This window comes from Alligator mississippiensis, chromosome 3 (genome assembly GCF_030867095.1).
Source record: "Alligator mississippiensis isolate rAllMis1 chromosome 3, rAllMis1, whole genome shotgun sequence".
Lineage (NCBI taxonomy): Eukaryota > Metazoa > Chordata > Crocodylia > Alligatoridae > Alligator > Alligator mississippiensis.
In genome coordinates this window covers 180,157,945-180,174,905 of record NC_081826.1, presented here as the reverse complement: position 1 = coordinate 180,174,905, position 16,961 = coordinate 180,157,945, and the positions used below count along the sequence as shown (strand labels likewise).

The window sequence follows — 16,961 nt, the reverse complement described above, 5'->3', positions numbered from 1 at the left end:
TTAAGTACATTTCTCTAAGTATTTCAAAACAAGGAAATTAATGATATGTTTCTGAATTAGACGATGCGTGTTCACTGTTAAATGTTGGTTTTGTACTCCTAGGATCTGAATGAAGAGGAATTGAGGTATATTAGGAGACCAAAATTAATTAGCCCTGTTATCAGCTCATTTTGACTTAAAGGCAACTGAAAGTTTCGAACTGCAAGATTAGGACTTGGTTACAGATATAGACTGATCCTGTGGCTGACTTCTTATGGGCAAAAGTAATTGCAGGAGTGGGACCATATTTACAGTAGCGTAGGGAGAGTGCATCATCAATGCCTGTATTAGTCAGATTTATTTACCACTGATGTAATAAAACATAGATGTCAGTGAGTATGCTCACTTTAATTCAGTTCATATGTAAAACAGTAAAAAAGATCAGGAGACCATAACTACATTTTTAGAAATTTCGCCAAGATATGCACAGCAACTTGAAATATTACTGCCTTTCCAGCTTCTGTCCCCCATCTATTAACATAACATAATTACAAGCATCGTTTTTAATTTAATAGATAAATAGTGATGAAAATATAATCATGATTCGACCACAGAGCTCAGACTATGCAAGCTTTGTTTGATATTTAGGACTAACTTTGTATAGTGCTGCTTTTTCAATAGCATGATTAAGATGAGATGATTAATGAAGTTATGAGCAGCTTTCCAAATAATATTTCAGCCTATTATTATTTAAACCTATTTTCATTTAAATGTCTAAAAATAGTACAATGGAGCTAAGTACAAATGTTTATTTATCCACAAGAATGGTTAAATATAGGCTATAAATTAAGACCTATGGCAGGACCCAAATATCTTTTTCTCTGTACTGCTTTTATTGCTGCTTTGCAAATTTATTACATGAAATAAAATATATTACAAAATTCATTTAACTTTTTATTTTGCCAATCTTTAGGTTTTTATAAAGCAGGTTCTATTTTCATACCTCATGCATAGTTAAATGTTTTCTTATAGTCTAATATTTCATTTTGACAACTCATTAAAAATGGGCCAAACCCCAGAAAATATGATCTTGTCATGTCAAATAATACGTAGTGCAGACCACAACACAACAACAAATGTTAGTTATGCTTTAAAATAATTTACAGATTTTTGGCTTTTGGTAGATAGTGAAAATTGAAAGCAGATAATCCATGTGGTTAAATACAGCTATGTTAAACATTTAAAATAGGTAGTACTCATGGGGAAAAAAGATGGCAGCTTAAAACTTGTACAAATTGACAGCCTCTCTTCACTCCATTTTTCATCCTAAAGAAGTCTGCAAATATTCTTCACTCACATCATTATTGCTCATCAGTGGTTCTAATTAGCTAAACAGGAGTTTGTCTCAGTCATTGATCATCATCAACTTCTTGACAGTGCATGGATTTTTCCCCATATTTGGGTGAACCTTTTTAATGTATTGTAAATGTATGATGCGTGTATTAATAGAATGAGACAACGATTTTTCTCTGTATTTGTTACCTTTATAAAGAGCAAGACTTTATATTGCTATTTTAATTGAAACTCTTCCTTACAATGCAGCAGGAGATCCAAAGATTCTATAGTGGTTGTATATAGTGGTCTTACTTAGTGTGTCTTTTGGGAGCACTTCTGTAATGAGTATTGGATGACATCCTATACCACCAGGAGGAGCTGCTACAAGTTTCTGCTAAAATTTCTTGTATATTTATTGAATTATGAGAGGTTTTTTCCCCCCTTTAGTTATCTGTGACAACTGAGATGCATTTCTGGTGACAGTGTCCAGGATTGTGTGCCACATTTGTAGCCTGCATGAAGAATACCCTAACAAGCTTAACATTTTGAATTACTAAATAATATTTTGTCATTTATCAAATTAAGTATATCAAAGTAGTATTAAGTAGTATTTATATCAAAACGTCATTGTTAAAATTTCAGTTTTCTATTTTTGGTAAGGGACTCCTGACTTCACTTTTACTTTGTTGTCATTCAAGAATTAAAGTATTGCATGTATTTAGCTTTAAAGTTGGAACATCTAATAAATATAAATACCCATATATAAGTACCTTTTCTCCTGTTTAGTACAGGACTCCTCTTTCTGATATCTAATCCCAAATTTTTCATTTTCGAAACTCTAGTACAATATAGTTCCTAAAATTACAGGGCTTCATAAATATTTGACTACCAATAAAATACCTGAATTAGTTGTGTACACTACTTATTAGCTATCCTGTAAAGCTTGCCCATTCACTGCCTTCTGGTCTGGTTTATTCATTTGATTCCAGGTTTTTTTATTTTAATTTTTTTTTTTAATTAAAAATTTGTCACATTCTTTTGGGGCTTACCTTGAGAAATCCACACTTCAGGTTTTCAAATCAATTATTTTATTCTGAATGCAATTTTAGTACCTTTTCCAAGTGATGGCTGCAGAACTTTGTCCGAATAAATTAGCTCTGACCCTGGCTCTGGGGCCTGGATGGAGCTGCCACCGCCAGTGCTGTTAAGCTTTTTCTGATCCTCGTTTTTAATTGTGAATGGGTTTTTTAAACTGTGAATGGGTTTTTATTATTTTTTAGCGGTATCATTTTTCTTTCTTGAAGCCAGCTGAGATCTTGAGTTCTATAAGTTAATTGTGCATTATGGGAAAAGTATATTTTTAACTACATTTTTCAGTTTTGTTGACTACCACTGCATTCTTGTGTTATGAGAAGAGCTGCATCTAGAATCTCTGTGCTCTTCATCGTGTCCTCTGTTATTGGTCTCTTCTCAATGGAGGTGATACATCCCCTAGAATGGCTAGATGTACACTTCCTCCCCTCCCCCTCCCTCCCCCCCCATTAAGTACCTACTTATTTTCAGAGTGCTTTGCCCATTATCACTTAACTTTCTGAGGGAAATAAATTTTACTTGGTATTTCACCACCTATAACTTCTGTACAACCTATAATGCCAATTGGCATCTAGGGTTGAAGAAAGTAGTAATAATAACAATGATAATAGTAGTAGTGGTAGGCCGAGGCTTTTGATGCACCTTTCCTATATTCAGTTTTCTATGTTTAGTTCAAATGTCAAGTAGCCAGCCCACTGTCAAAAGTCTCGAGAATATTTTCTACATCTTCTGAAATAATTATTTGTTGAGTATTCTTTGTCTCATTTGTCCAGGCCCTGTTACCCTGAATTGTCTTCCTTGTAGCACTGGTATTAGCATATATTAGTACTTATGTTGCAGCAATGAGTTAGATTTAAAAATACCATCATAGAACTATACACCAACTTCTACAGTCATTGCATAGTCTTTATGCCAGAGGGGGCTCACCAGGGTTTTGCTAGCCATGTGTGGCTCACATGAGCCCACTGAAGACATAGGGCAAAATGTGCGTCACTTAAACATCAGCACAGCATGTACCTGTGAAGTGAGTGACTGTTTATGTTCATCTTTGTCAAATATTTAGGTGGCTTAAACCCAAGACAAGGTTGAATAAATATAGGTATACCTTTTTTGTTTGTTTTTCTTTATGATGGGAATCTTTAGTAAATACCAACTATGTAAGATTAGGCATAATGTTGGTGTGCATGTGTTAACATAAATTTGATGAAGAGGATAGAACTATTTGTGTATTTTTTTTCATGTTTTTATGCTATGCTCTTCATCTTAGTGACTGAGCTAAAACTATGCTATAATTGAGATGACCAGTCTTAATTAAATAAATCTATTAAAATGCTTGTATATCTGATTATATGCATAGATTCTGCCACATAATCCATATAGTTTAAATATTACCATATTTATTTGGTCCTGGCTGACCGTGTGCCTTGTTCAAAATACACTGAATGGAAATCTTTGTACTGACTTTGAGTGGGCTATGAATCAGATACAGTATGATCAGCACAATACAGAGCTTACAAGACTAGACAAGGATTCTTCTTAGGTGTTTTATAGTCCTAAATTGATAAACTTTATACAACATTTCAAGCATGTTGAACCTGAATTCCAATAACTGAAATACATGAATTTCATTGTTTTACATGACGCACATCTTTTTTTAAAGTTCTTTTGCAGTAACAAGATGGTCATTCCATAATTATTCTGCTTAAGTGTGATTATGCTAAACACCCAATAGCTTTATTTGTAATAACCAATTTTGTAAAATAGTTGCTTGCAGTTCTTTGTTCTGAGGTAGTAAGACAATGTTGCTCACAGAGGCAGTGCTTGTTTCAAGTCTTTAAAAATGCTTACTCAATGTTTTGTGGTCTTCTAAAATCAAAACCCTATATATAGTTAATGCTTTGTCCCACTGAGATCAGATTCAAAAGTTTAGCACTCTTGGGACTCTATTGGAAGGACGTAATGTCAGAAGGCAATAGAGGCAGAACAATTTAAGCCAAAAACGCACAGCTATCAACAACATTAGAAAATACTTGCAAGGGCTGAGGGAAACTAATCTTGTGCCACAATATATCATCTTTTTTGGTTGAGTATGAAATATTTTGTTGCTTCTGTAGGCCAAACTCAAAGCCTGTGTTGAGCATCTTTGCATCCCCTGCTCTTACCATGTGTTGTTCTTCCATCCTCCTTCTACTTCAAGAAGACCTTGTAACCATCTGTTCTTACCCTGCAAATATTCCATTTTCATTGCACCAGTGTTAGAGGTCCTATATGGTCTCCTAGTCCCTTCTTTTCATCCAGTCACAGTCTGTGTTTGTGTCCCTTCTTTTTCCACTCCAGATATCTTTCTTTTTCCATTCTGAATCATGGGCTACTGTCCTCTCTTTACCTCCAACTCCCTCAGTGTATGTTGCAGCAAGTTAGGAGGGAGGCAGCAGCTGCTCTATAGTAACTATCTGTGTGTCTGCTTTTACCCCATGAAAGGTAAGCTGTGGTAGTTTACAGCTTGTTCACTGAGAAGCAAGCTATCTTCTTTTTGCTCCCTGACCTTGCCTACCCTGCAGTAACTTTTTGCATGCCGGTGCCTCATGGCTCCATTGGCTAGTTATTTGCATTCTACATAGGGGTCTACTAGACTCGAGGAGGCTGATGGCTGATTTCTTGGGCAGATCCTGGAGCCAGCCACCATGTTTGCAGGCTGAGTGCGGTGCCCCCCCTTCCCCCCAAGTCTGCCTAAGGGACTCCAGCACTCCTGCCCCTTCCTGCAGATTTCCAGATGGCTCAAATTCCCTTGATTAAGCCCAGGGAAGCCAACTCACACATTAAGCATGGATTAATGACTTCTCTGGTTTAATCCTGATAACTAAACCACTGTTTCAGGCCATTTCTAAGCAGACATGCTGCATAAACAGCTGCAAAGGGGTAATGGACAACCAGGAGGCTGCACTGGGGTCTGAGGAGCCTGGCTAGTTGCTGGCAGCAGGTGCACACATGCAACAAGCTGGGCCAGGGCTCTGAGGACCTTGGTATAGCCTCCTGGCTACCTCCCAGAGCTGGCCCAGGACACTGCCTGCCTCTTGCTGTGAGCAGCCCTGCCATGTCCCCCTTCCCTCCCCACCCTTTACCCACCCTTCTGCACTTGCTTCTCCTTCCCCTCTGTGCTCCAAGGCTGCAGGGCTTCCTGCCCTTTTCTCTGCTTGCCGGTAAGTTGTTGGTGTTTTGGGGGGGGGAGGGGGGGTTTGCATTGAGCATGCCATTTTTTTTTCAGTCTTCCGTTTTTCGTGGAGCCCACCTGAATTCACAATTTCTACAAAAATCGTGCAATTGCAAATTCACAGTAGGTCCCTAATTACAGTTGATGGTACTGTAGACCAGATGCCAGGAGTTCTATGTGGCCTTCAGTTTCCCTTTTTGATAGTCTGATTTTTTTTTCACCAAAATCAATAGGCTTCTACCCATCGATGCCTAAATGATACTCTGACATTTTAGAATTTAATATAGATGGCATTCAGAAGTTAAAATGTTGCATTCAAATGGAGCGATGTGTCATAAAGTTGAGTATAAAGCCTCACAAACTCAGCTAAATCTGAATTATCATTATGCCAACAAGAAAAAGCTGCTTATGCTATTTGAATTGAGTAGACCCCAATGTCTTTTGGAAGAAACCATGCAGATCAGTTTAGGTTTTCCTTTATGATATTTCAAGTCCTGGTCTTTTTATTTTTTTTAGAATAAAGTTGTCTTAGCTATTGTAGATGTAATTTGCTGTCACTTGCCATATGCTGCCTGATTAATTCTGCAAAGGCTGTCAGCCTCAGATAATTTAATTTTTCTGTGCCTTAAAATGACATTCATTATCAGGACATGAAAAATTCAAATGATTAGCTGCAAATTATGACTAATAAAGGGTCTTTTTGTTTGTTTGTTTCTAGAGAAAAACAGAAAGCTGAAGTCAAGGACAGGAAAGTATTAGAAATTTTGCAAGTCAAAGACAACAAAATACTGATGCTAGAACAGGTTGGTAAAATGTTTTAAAGTATGCCAAGATGCTTTTATAACTGAGTTCTATCCAACATTGCTAGATTTGTGTTTCCTGATGTGTTAAGATGACTTGATGTCATTGTACCTCTTTTTTAACTAGGTCTCTCAAAGAAGACCTGAGCATCTCAAATGAGCTTAACTGTTGTGTTATCTCTTAATTAAATGGGTAGAGGGGGAGTACAGCTTTTTCAGAGAAAGGTATTGTATTCTAGCTCTTGCTTTCTGTGTTGGTCTGCTAAGCAAGTCTTGATTATGTTGACTTCTGGCTGAGTATGAAAAGTTCTCTTTTCTGATACACTGCAAAGCCCAAGTAATGCTCTATTTTTAAAGAAAGTTCTAGTTATGAATAGACTTGAGATTTCCATGGTCTGGTTGGATGGGTTTTATATATTTGTCACGGAATGGGGTCCCCAGGGATGGCCATGATACCCTTAGGGATCCTTGACCATGCCAATCCTGCCCAACGGGCACCATCTTCCTCACCTGCCATGTCTTGCTGGTAATTATAATAAATCGGGAGGCTGCCCTCAAGTTTGTATTCTGGACACAGTCTTGCTGGACCCCACTGAACCCTGTGGGTTCTTAGACTCCTTTGGGGTCCTGCTTCAAAATGGATGCCTCACGGTACACCCTGAGCCTTATGGGCTAGATGCGTGCCTCCAAAACTACCCCTTTACCATGTGCCAAGCCTCACAGATGGCATTGTCTCTTCTGGGGCCTTGCTACAGCTCAGCCTCTTGGCTTCACTGGGTTTTCCGCAGCCCAGGCTCTGCACCCCACACTGGTGCTGGGGTCCCCAGACCATAGTGGGTCCCCAATGAGGCCTTCTCCTTCCTCAATAGCCTCAGCCCAATCCACCAGTATTTATAAACAGCAACTTAAACATGAGCCCCTGGGCTATAACATAATATAAGTGGTTCAGGGTATGCTCTGTCCCTTTAAAAAGTCAAACTTCCCCCAGCACTAAGTGCTTGGTAGGCTAGGGTACCTGTTGAGCTCCTGGAACCCCATTAGCTGAGTCTGCAGTATATCAGGCAGTGCCTGGGCAATTCTTCCCTGGAGGCTCCTTCCCCTTAGCTGCTGCAAGAAGACTAAATCTCTAGTCCCAGCTCTGGGGTTTATATATGCCCAGGGCCCTGCCTCTTCCTGTCAGCTGATGCAGGCTACAGTACAGGCTGGTGCAGGTACAGGCTAATTTGCTTGTTAGCCTGTTGCGATAGTAACCTGCACCTGTGGGCTTCTGTCTGGTTCTTTGGGCTCTCTCCCTAGGCAGTTTTTGTTCTTAGAGGAGCTGGCACCTTAGTGCCCTGCAACAATATTACTTTTATATATTTAAGAATACTCACATTTTAAATAAAGAGAATAATAAATGTGTTAACCTAGTTGTAGTACTTAATGTATTCAACTGTTAATATATAATAATATTTAGCAACCTAAGTCTAAAAAATACTGACAAAACATATAATAAATAGATACATGAGCAGTTCTTGTTTTCACTTGAATTCTTTATTTCAGCCCATCAATTAAAAATGAACGTTTTTAAATCATTAAGGGAAAACAGTAAGTGTTGATCAAAGCCATTTTAAAATTGAGAAAACATTAAAAACCCCCCTAAAAATATTTTGTTTTGATAATTCTTAAACTTAGACAAAATGATAAATATTTTTATAGAAAACTTAAGCTACGATCTTAATAAAATCCATTTATTATACTAAAAGTGTCCTGCAGTAAATATCCAACAAATGTAAAAAAACCCCCAGAACAAAACAAAAAACCCACTAATCAAGTAATACCTCATTTAATGAAGTAGATGCATTCCATGACGTCACTTTGTTATCAGAAACGGTGTTACCAGTGGTAGAAATAACATAGGAGGCATAGGAATGCATTCCAGGACACTTCAGGCTGCGGGGGGAGGGGGGTGGTACAGTAGGAAAATATCATGAAATACTCAAAGGCCCTCCACAGCTCCCCTGCCCTGCTCGTGTCTCTCATTTCCACCCCCCCACCCACAGCCTTTCTGTGGGTGACATGCACCTTCTTGCTTTTAAAGTAAGAGAGCATCACTGTGAGCACTCTGGTGTATTGCATCTCTTACAGTATCATAGTGGGGAAGTAGGCTTTCTGCTGCATCTCTGTTAGCAAAATATTGACATATAGTTTGCGGCAACATCAGTGGTGCAATGTCTTTAATGCAGACAGTTGTCACACGAGCATTGTCTAATTCTTCATCAGTGGCCAGGAGTAAAGGTTGGGTGCTTGGTGGAGTTCATGCTCCCCCACCGGTTCCGGAAGACATTTTGTTCTTGGAACACTCCCATGGCCTGAGGTGACTGTTCACCATAGGGTACTTTAAGGCCTTAATGACCCAATCTAACCCTTGTAGTAGAGGTAAAATGCCTGTTTGCTGCGTGACATGTTTTTACTAGATTAGGTCTATGGCTAATTTTAAGAATACAAAAATAATATTTAGGAGAACGTCTTGATTTGCATTACTGCTACTGTAAAAGTTTAAGGTTTCTAAGTAGAAAGAGAAGAACATCTAATGAAAATGTTAAAGCCGATGTCATCTTGAAATGTAATTTTTTTCTTAATCCAAGACAGGGTTGTCCAAATTCCTAGTGGCCAGGGGCTGTGCCAGTGGAGCTTATGGTCCCTCCCCCAACCTCCCTGGATGAAAGCTCTCTTGACAGTATGGGTCGGTGCCTTCCCTTTCATTGTGGGCATGTGGCCCCACTTCTCACTGCTGCCCCAGGAGTGGATAGGTGGTCCCCCATTTGTCCTTATAAGCAGGTGCTCTTGCTACACCACTTTGCTGGCTTCCTCAGCTCTGTTCCATGCTGAGCAGCACCACCACCATAACCTTTCCTGCTCCCTGGGAAAGGGGCAGGAAGTAAAAGCTGGAGAAGGCTTTCCTTTTCCAGAGAAGGACGGGGAGCCTGGAGACCCTGATTGCATCAGCAGCAGCTAGAGCAGGGAGGGGAGCAGAGGCTACCAGGAGCCCTTGGGCTGCAAATTAACCCCTTATGAGCCACTTGTGGGCTAGGGCCACCCACTGGACACCCCGGATCTAACAGATTTGTTTTTAAAGTACCCAGCGTGTGTGTGTGTGTGTGTAGAAGAATCATGCAGCCTTCAAAAAATGTAGCAACGATTAAAACTCCTCCCCTTCTGTCCCTAGTTATTGAACTAGTTAGACCATGTATCTTGCTGGACATTGGATTTGGACATTACTGGGGGCAGAGGATATAGACTGTGTATCTTGACCTTGTTTCCTAGTCCAGGGTATTGAGTTTGATACTCATCTTGTTCTCCAAAGTGTTCTGGAAACTGGGGTATTGATAATTATAATTCCATGCTGTGTTAAGACTGGATTTACATAGTGAGAGGAGCATTCAAACCCATTTAATTATTCTGGAATTGTTTTTTGTTTGCCCATCTGAAGAAATGGGACTTTAAATGTGTAATTAATATGTAAACATACTGCTCATGAAGGTATCTGTGGGTGCGTCTACATGAGATGTTTACTGCACAGCTGTCTAATTAGCTCTACTGTAAAGTCTCTGCATCTATACATGAAGCTCTATTAGGACCCCGTAATCTAATAAATGTCACTATGTTAATATTTGTAAATACAAGTACTATCCTGTGGTGGTGTTATTTACTGTGCAGCAGTGCACGTGTAGATGCTGACGGGGCTGGCTGGGGCATGAGGGTGCTTCAGTGCAGGGGCTGCCTGATGGCTAGCCCCCACACTGAAGCACACTTGTGTCCTAGCCAGCCCCTCTACAGCACGTTGGGCTGGGTCAGAGCAGCCCTGGACTGGCAGGCTGACCTCTGGGGCCTCCTACAAGGTGGGCCTGCTCTGACCCAGCTCAGCATGCTGTGTTCCTGGGCGCACATGTAAATGTGGCACCTGGAAGCAATAAACTTTGGCATGATATATACTGGAGTTTATTGCTTCAAATTAATTGCTCGTGTAGGTGCACCTAGTTTGACAGTAATAGGAACTAAAGTTGTCTTCAATAAAATGTCTTCTGTAACATTTCAAGTTTCTACTATTCAGTCCACCAGCCTGTCACTTTTAGGGGTATTTTAATTAACTTTAGATTAGTTCATTTCCTGCTTGTTTGGTGGACCTAGAAGTGAAAAGTCCTTTTATTACCAGCCTTTTGAGCAGCTCATTGCTGCAAAATAAGGTTTTAAATACTTTTTTTCAGCTGTGTTTGAAGGCTGATACTGTAGGAGGAAATTGTTACAAAATTTGAAACACACAAGTGCAAAAAAATTGATTTGCTAGTGTCCCCTTTTTATATTATGGAAATGAGAGAACGTATTTCCAGCAACTGAGGCTTTTGTTTCAGGCTGTGAATGCTTATGGGAAGATCCTGATCTAATTTTGCATATGTTGAGGATTTGATGTTTATTATTTAGTGTATGATGATACAGTAGTCAGAACACGAGGAGAAGACACGTTCATAATTTTATGTCCAAATTTTGCAGCCAGCTGCTTGCCTCAGGTGTAGTATTGTGCAGATCCAGTAGTGTTCCATTAAATGCATGAAGAGGACATTCAGACGTGATGTGATTCAGAGTTTGAAAAGGGACACCACAGTTGCAGTTTGGTGATCTACTCCAGTCCCTTCAATGTAAAAGAAATCCACATCCGCTCTGTCTTGTCCTAATCTGGTTTAGAGAAGATCAAAGATGTTTAGGGAGATCAAAGCAGGCTGGTCTAATGGTGGGATTTGTAATAATCATCATCCCGTATTAGAGGGTGAATTGAGCCACTCTTGCAGGCATCTTGGATGTTAAATGAGTCTTGCTCAAGTTGAATTGCTGTTCTCCAAGCGAGCGGTCTGTATTTTAAATTTTGGACATGGTGGGTTTAAGTGATTTTCATGTATAGGCAACTGTCACGGCGAGGTCCTTTAGGAGGGCCGTGATCTCCTCGAGGTCCCTCGCTCCGTGTCAAGGCTGGCCCAAGGGCACCCTCTAATTCTCGCCCACCACGTCTTGTTGGAAAATGTAATAGGGAGGCTGCCTTGTGTCTTCCCTGGGCACGGCTACTTGGGACCTCTGTCCCCGCGGTTCTTCCGGACCCCCTGGGGGTCTCCCGATATGATGGGTGCTCCCCAGACACCCTAGCCTTATGGGCTATGCGTGGCTCCTACCACCCCTAATACCACGCCCCAAGCCTCGCAGATGTTTCTGGACGTTGTCTTGTCACCAGTCAACTCGCCCGCTCCCTCGGGCCTGCTCCGTACACTCTATGGAAGCACCACCTCCGGGCTCCTTCTCTCTGTGCCCACTCCGGGCTCTTTCTCTAATGTGCTGCCCCTCTCTTGGGGCTCTCGAGGCCGGCTTTAGGCCTTCTCTTAGATATCCCCCACTCTGGGGTCTCAGTGCCCCCTCTGGGCCTTCTCTAAAAGTATTGTCCCGCTCTGGGACCCTTGTCCGCTCTGGGACTCTATAGTGAGCCTCTGGCCTTTCTGGCCCACCGTGCTGCTCTCCCCTTCTCTCAGGGCACACCGCGCTGCTACCCCCTTTCACTGGGGGGCAACCGCAGCGCTCTCCCCTGCTCCGGGGTTAGCCTAGGCAGTAGCCATTCTCCCAAGGCTCACCGCGCCCATACTGGGCCTCCTAACAATGTTGCCCCCTCTCTAGGGCTTACTGTGCCCGTCCTGGGCTTCCCCAATCTTGCCCCTCTCGGGGTTTGCACTGGTCCCCTTCTCTGGGACCTTCTGGGCCACACTGGGCTCCTCAAAGTGCCCCTCTCTGGGGCTGGGGTCTATGCAGCCCGCACACAACCCGGGGTCTCAGTTCCCCGCCTGCAACCCACTGGTTGCGCTCCTCGCCGCCAGTTGCACCTTTACTGGCACACAAACTGCGCCTTCACTGGCGCTGGGGTCCCCATACCACTGGGGTACCTATAAGGATACCGCGCCCTCTTGGCACTAGACTGCACCCTCAATGGCGCTGGGGCCCCACCCCTCTGGGGTCCCTATGAGGCCTCCTCCAACCCCTACAGCCTCACCCAAACCTCCGGTGTAATAAACAGAGCCAAACATAAACTCAAAGTACAAGCCTCTAGGCTATAACATAACTACAAGCCACATGGCTATAACTTAGTATCATGGCTTGAGCCTCCAGGGCTATCATGAGCTATACTTGCAATCTGACTTCTTTCCACATCTTGACCGAGGGAGCTCCTGCCTCTCCGGTTGCTGGCAGGGAACTGCCAGCCTGGCCTCAGCCCTGGGCTTTATAAGGGCCAGGCCCTGCCCCCTACAGGCAGCTGGCTCCCTTTAATTGCTCTGGCAACCCGCAGCTGCGCTTGTTACCCTGGCAACCCTCAGCTGGGCTCGTTATGTCAGGCCAGGGCTCGCGCTCTCTCTCTCTCTCTCCCTGGCAGTTCCTCCTCTCTAGGATCAGGGGCACCGGGGTGCCCTGCGACAGCAACTGTGAGTAATTTTTAAATTTTAGTTCATAATTTAGATAAGACTTTTTTCTTTTTAAACAGGGGAATATGTTACTAAGATTAGGGAGCCATTAAAGAGGGGTAAGTCACATTGTTTCTGTAATGATTCACATTGCTTGGTTGAGTTGTATGAGAGCTGTTTAACCAGACTGGAGCACGGTATTCCACCGAAGAGTAGACCAGTGCTAAAGCTGCTGTTCTCAGCATCAGCTACCCAGGAATTCCCAGTGAGTTTCTGAAGCAAATTTTTATGGGTGTTTTACTTAGCTGCTCTCATAATTAAATGATTTTTATAGGACATTGTTTTATTTAGGATGATTCCTAAATAAGTAGGAGTACCATTATAACCAGGGATTTGGGTTTTTCATTTGTAGCGGAAAAAACTTGGCAAAATGTGGATTTCTCCTTAAAAGGGGAAAAACCTGGGAAGCTGCAGGTTTCCCCTTGCAGGCTGGCAGAGTTACAGCTGTGCGGGCCGGGCCTCGAGCCCGCCCTCGTCGCCATGCGCGGCAGTGATTTCGATCCCATTCTGGCCGTCATGGGCAAGCCGGGGGCGAACTGGGGTCGTACTGGACCCGTCTCTGGTGCACGCGGGCTGTGGCCGTCAACCCGGACACGTGGGGTGGGAGAAACCGCGGGATGGTCTTGTGCATGCAAGTTAGAATTAGTCACGGAGGCGTAACGGTTGATTGAAAAGATTGTTTACTTACACCCAAAGGTGGTATCGGTGTAGGCTGGATAAGTTTCCAGGCACCGCTCCCGCTTGAACCCTCGTTGGAGGACTCTGACAAAACGATTGCTCCCACGGAGTTTGCTAGGCTCCGCGGGTCCGGTTAAGTTAGGTTCGAAAAGTTTCCCTGGAGTTATTCAGGCTCCACGGGTCCGATACGTTTTCCCCGGAGTTTGCTAGGCTCCGCGGGGTCTGAAATTATAGGAAGGGGATACGTCTAGGATTGCGCTCGGCGACGGGGAGAGGCGAGAAGTGAAAGCTCCGTAGACTCGGTTCTATTGCCTCTCTCTGCCTGCTTAGGGGAGGTGCGCCGGGTCCGCGAGGGTCCACGGCGCTTGGAGATCTTCACACAGAATATCTCTCTCTCCTCCCTCCTCCAGCTTGGGCGGAAACTACCCAAGCCTTATGTACGGCTAGCAAGCCAACCGCTAACCGCCACGTGTGCCTAAATTAGGAGTCAGCCAATAACATGGCGTGGATCCTAATACAAATGGCAGGAACTTCTTTACAGCGTGTATCACTACGATGCAAGAGAGATGCACACTGCAAAGAAGCTGTAATTTGGCGGGAAATCCCCCATTGCACCAGAGCTCTCTCTAGCAGCAGAGAGCTCTACCATGCAAAGAAAGCGACAAATTTGGCGGGAAATAATTTAGCGGTGCCGAAGCGCGCACACAAACAAAAAATCACAACTTTGGGTTGTGACAACAGCCTGCAAGGGGCTGGGAGGAGCAGGATGCAGGGGGCAACATGTGCATGTGGTGGAGATCAGCTCCCACAGCTCTCTCCAAGTAAGTCTATGAGGGAGGCATAGGTGATGCGTGGAGGGGCAAAGGCGATGTGTCAGGGGGTGCGGGGGCACATGCTTCCTCCAGATATCTGCACCTACAGCAGGGTGCAAGGTTGTATCCTGGCTGGACCAGCTCTGGGCAGCAGCTGCCACCTCTGTGGCCCAGCAGGTGGGACCAGGCACAGTAGGTTGCACTGCACCAACATAGTTGCCAAAGTGAGGCTCCTCCTGCTGACCTGGCAGCAATGGGGGGGCACAGTTCTATGCCACTGCTGCTGCCACACCTCACCCTGGAGGCCATGGCGATGTGGCCCGCTGGATTGCAAAGATGCTTCTGCCCAGAGCTACTCCAGCCAGGCTGTGGGTGTGTGAGGGTTGGGTGCGTGTTTGTGGTGGTGTGCGTGTGGGGGTAGTAGTGAGCAGTGGGCTCCCCCCCAGAGACCTCTATGTGTGGGAGGGGGGCAGTGTTTGTGGGGGGTGTGTGTGTGTGTGTGTGTGTGGGAGAGTGGTTGTGGGGTTTGTGGGTATAGTGGGGTGTGCATAGGAGCCCATGTGCCCCAGCGCACCCCATGCACACTCTGAACTGACCCTGGCAGGAGTGGATCAACCAGATGCACGCACAGCCCTGACTGTCCCTGTGCCTGCTTCGCATTGCCTGCCCATGGCGTGTCCTGCCATCCCCCAGGCATGCAGTGTGGTTGGGATGGCTTCAAGTTGGACTGTTTTTCTGTGTAGTTGCTGGCCCCAGCCTTGCGGTACTGGCAGAGACCTGCGTGCAGGGACCCTGGCCTGCCCTGTGCCTGTTGCAGACTTGCCTGCTCACACTTAACAGCTGCAGCACTGCAGTGCTGGTGGGGCAGAGGTATGCTTGGTGTGGGGGAAAAGCAGCCTCTTCCCTCAGCTTTGCCCAGTGCTTCCTGCAGCAGCTGCGTGGAGTCTCATCTAAAGTATTCAGATAAGATATAAGTATTATTCTTGCTCTGGAGAAATAAGATAGTTGTGTAACAAGGGCTATGTTATCACTGTATATGAATTTTCTTGAGGAGTGCCTGGAAGGTCATGAATGTAAAGATTAAACAGCAGAGGCGCAAGGACTAATTGCTGTGGAAGTTCATTGTTCAGTGTATGTGGTCTACTCTTAGGCTAGGAAAAGAAGTTACACATAAACCTGTTTAAGTGATCAGAAAGTAGTTTAAACCTGTAACAGAACAGAAGTTCAATGCATATAAACCAGTTTCAAAATGGTTGAAACTGGTTTATGATAAACCTGGTTGAATGTAGTATAAGACTTAACTGATTTGGGTCAAACGAGTTTATGAAACTTCTGTCCCAGTCCCCTTGCTGGTTCAAGTTAAATCACGGTCCCCCAGCATCCCAGCATGCTTTCCAGCTCTGGGCTGGTCTGGGCTCTGCCCCTCTGCTCCCTAGCTAGAGTAGTGAGGGGTGACTAACAAGGTGATGTGGAGGGCAAGCCCGGCAGGGGATGTAGCCCAGTCTGCAAGGGGGAGACTACCCCCTCCAGGCAAACCCGGCTGTGGTCTGGGGCTGGGCAGGGGGTTTTTAACACCTCTTCCCCTGCTCAAACTTACTGCTGGCTGCGATTGTGGACTGGAAATCCCAGAGACACCTGGACGAGGAAGTGATGAGAAACCTTGCAGGGTCCTGCTGCTCTGATTTTGGACTGCAAATCCCAGAGGCCTTGGGGCAGCAGGAAGAGAAAGAGAACACACAGAGAGCTGTGCTCTAGTGCCGCCCAGCTTCTGGCCTGGGCCACTGCAGGCATGTGGCTTCATTTCCTGAATCAGGTAAATGTCTGTTCACTTCTGTTTCAATTTAATCTGTGCAGTTTAAAGTAACCTGGAACGACTGAATTGATTTAGCCTCGGGCTTGTTGGCTGTCTGTACTTAGCCCCAATGTTATCAGAAAAAATCTGGAACCATCCAGATTATTATTTTGTCCTCTTAAATATGACTGGTAATTTTCCAGTTTACAAAATATTGGTAAAAAACTTTGCTAGCCATTGAATGGATTTCAGGCCACAGAATTTTAAGAATTCTGGAAATATCTTACCAGGCCTGCAGCTTTTTCCTCCTTTATGGATCTAAAAGCCTTTTGCATGTCATGTACATTACAAGGTTGGGAGAAGGAAGAAGATGATGCATTGGAGTGTTTCTTTGACTTTAAACACGATTTCACTTGTCTTGTTAAAAGCTTGTCAGTGGGAGTCTTAGACAGGGCAGTGATATGATTGGCTATTGCGTCCAATTTAATATAGGTTTTGGGTCTTGAAGTGTCAGTGCTAGAGCCCAGTTGACATAAGAGAGCCTAAGCCTTCCTGCTTGAGTGAGTGAAATTAAGGTTTTTCATTATATGTAACCATTTTTTTTCTTTGAGCCTTATCTAGAGATTGTAAGAGCTCAGTGGCAGTTGTGAAATTGCCATTTTTAAAAAATTATTTATAAAGACATCCTCTGTCTTTATTCCACCTTGGTTTATATTCTTTTCTAAATCCTCT

General features: G+C 43.8%; 1 protein-coding gene across 8 annotated transcripts in view; it reads left to right on the top strand.

Moving 5' to 3' along the window:
* The window catches only part of CNTLN (centlein), a 369,536-nt gene that overhangs the window by 42,624 nt on the left and 309,951 nt on the right, over positions 1-16,961 (top strand). For 7 of the 8 annotated variants that reach the window (XR_009460954.1, XM_059724694.1, XM_059724692.1 and 4 more), the window contains exon 3: positions 6,336-6,420. The exons of the other annotated variant lie outside the window; for it this stretch is intronic. Coding sequence is in view for 6 of the 7 variants with exons in the window: in XM_059724694.1 (XP_059580677.1) it covers positions 6,336-6,420 (85 nt within the window). In the remaining variant the exon portion in view is untranslated. The remainder of the gene's footprint in view (positions 1-6,335; positions 6,421-16,961) is intronic. 8 annotated transcript variants of the gene reach the window in all.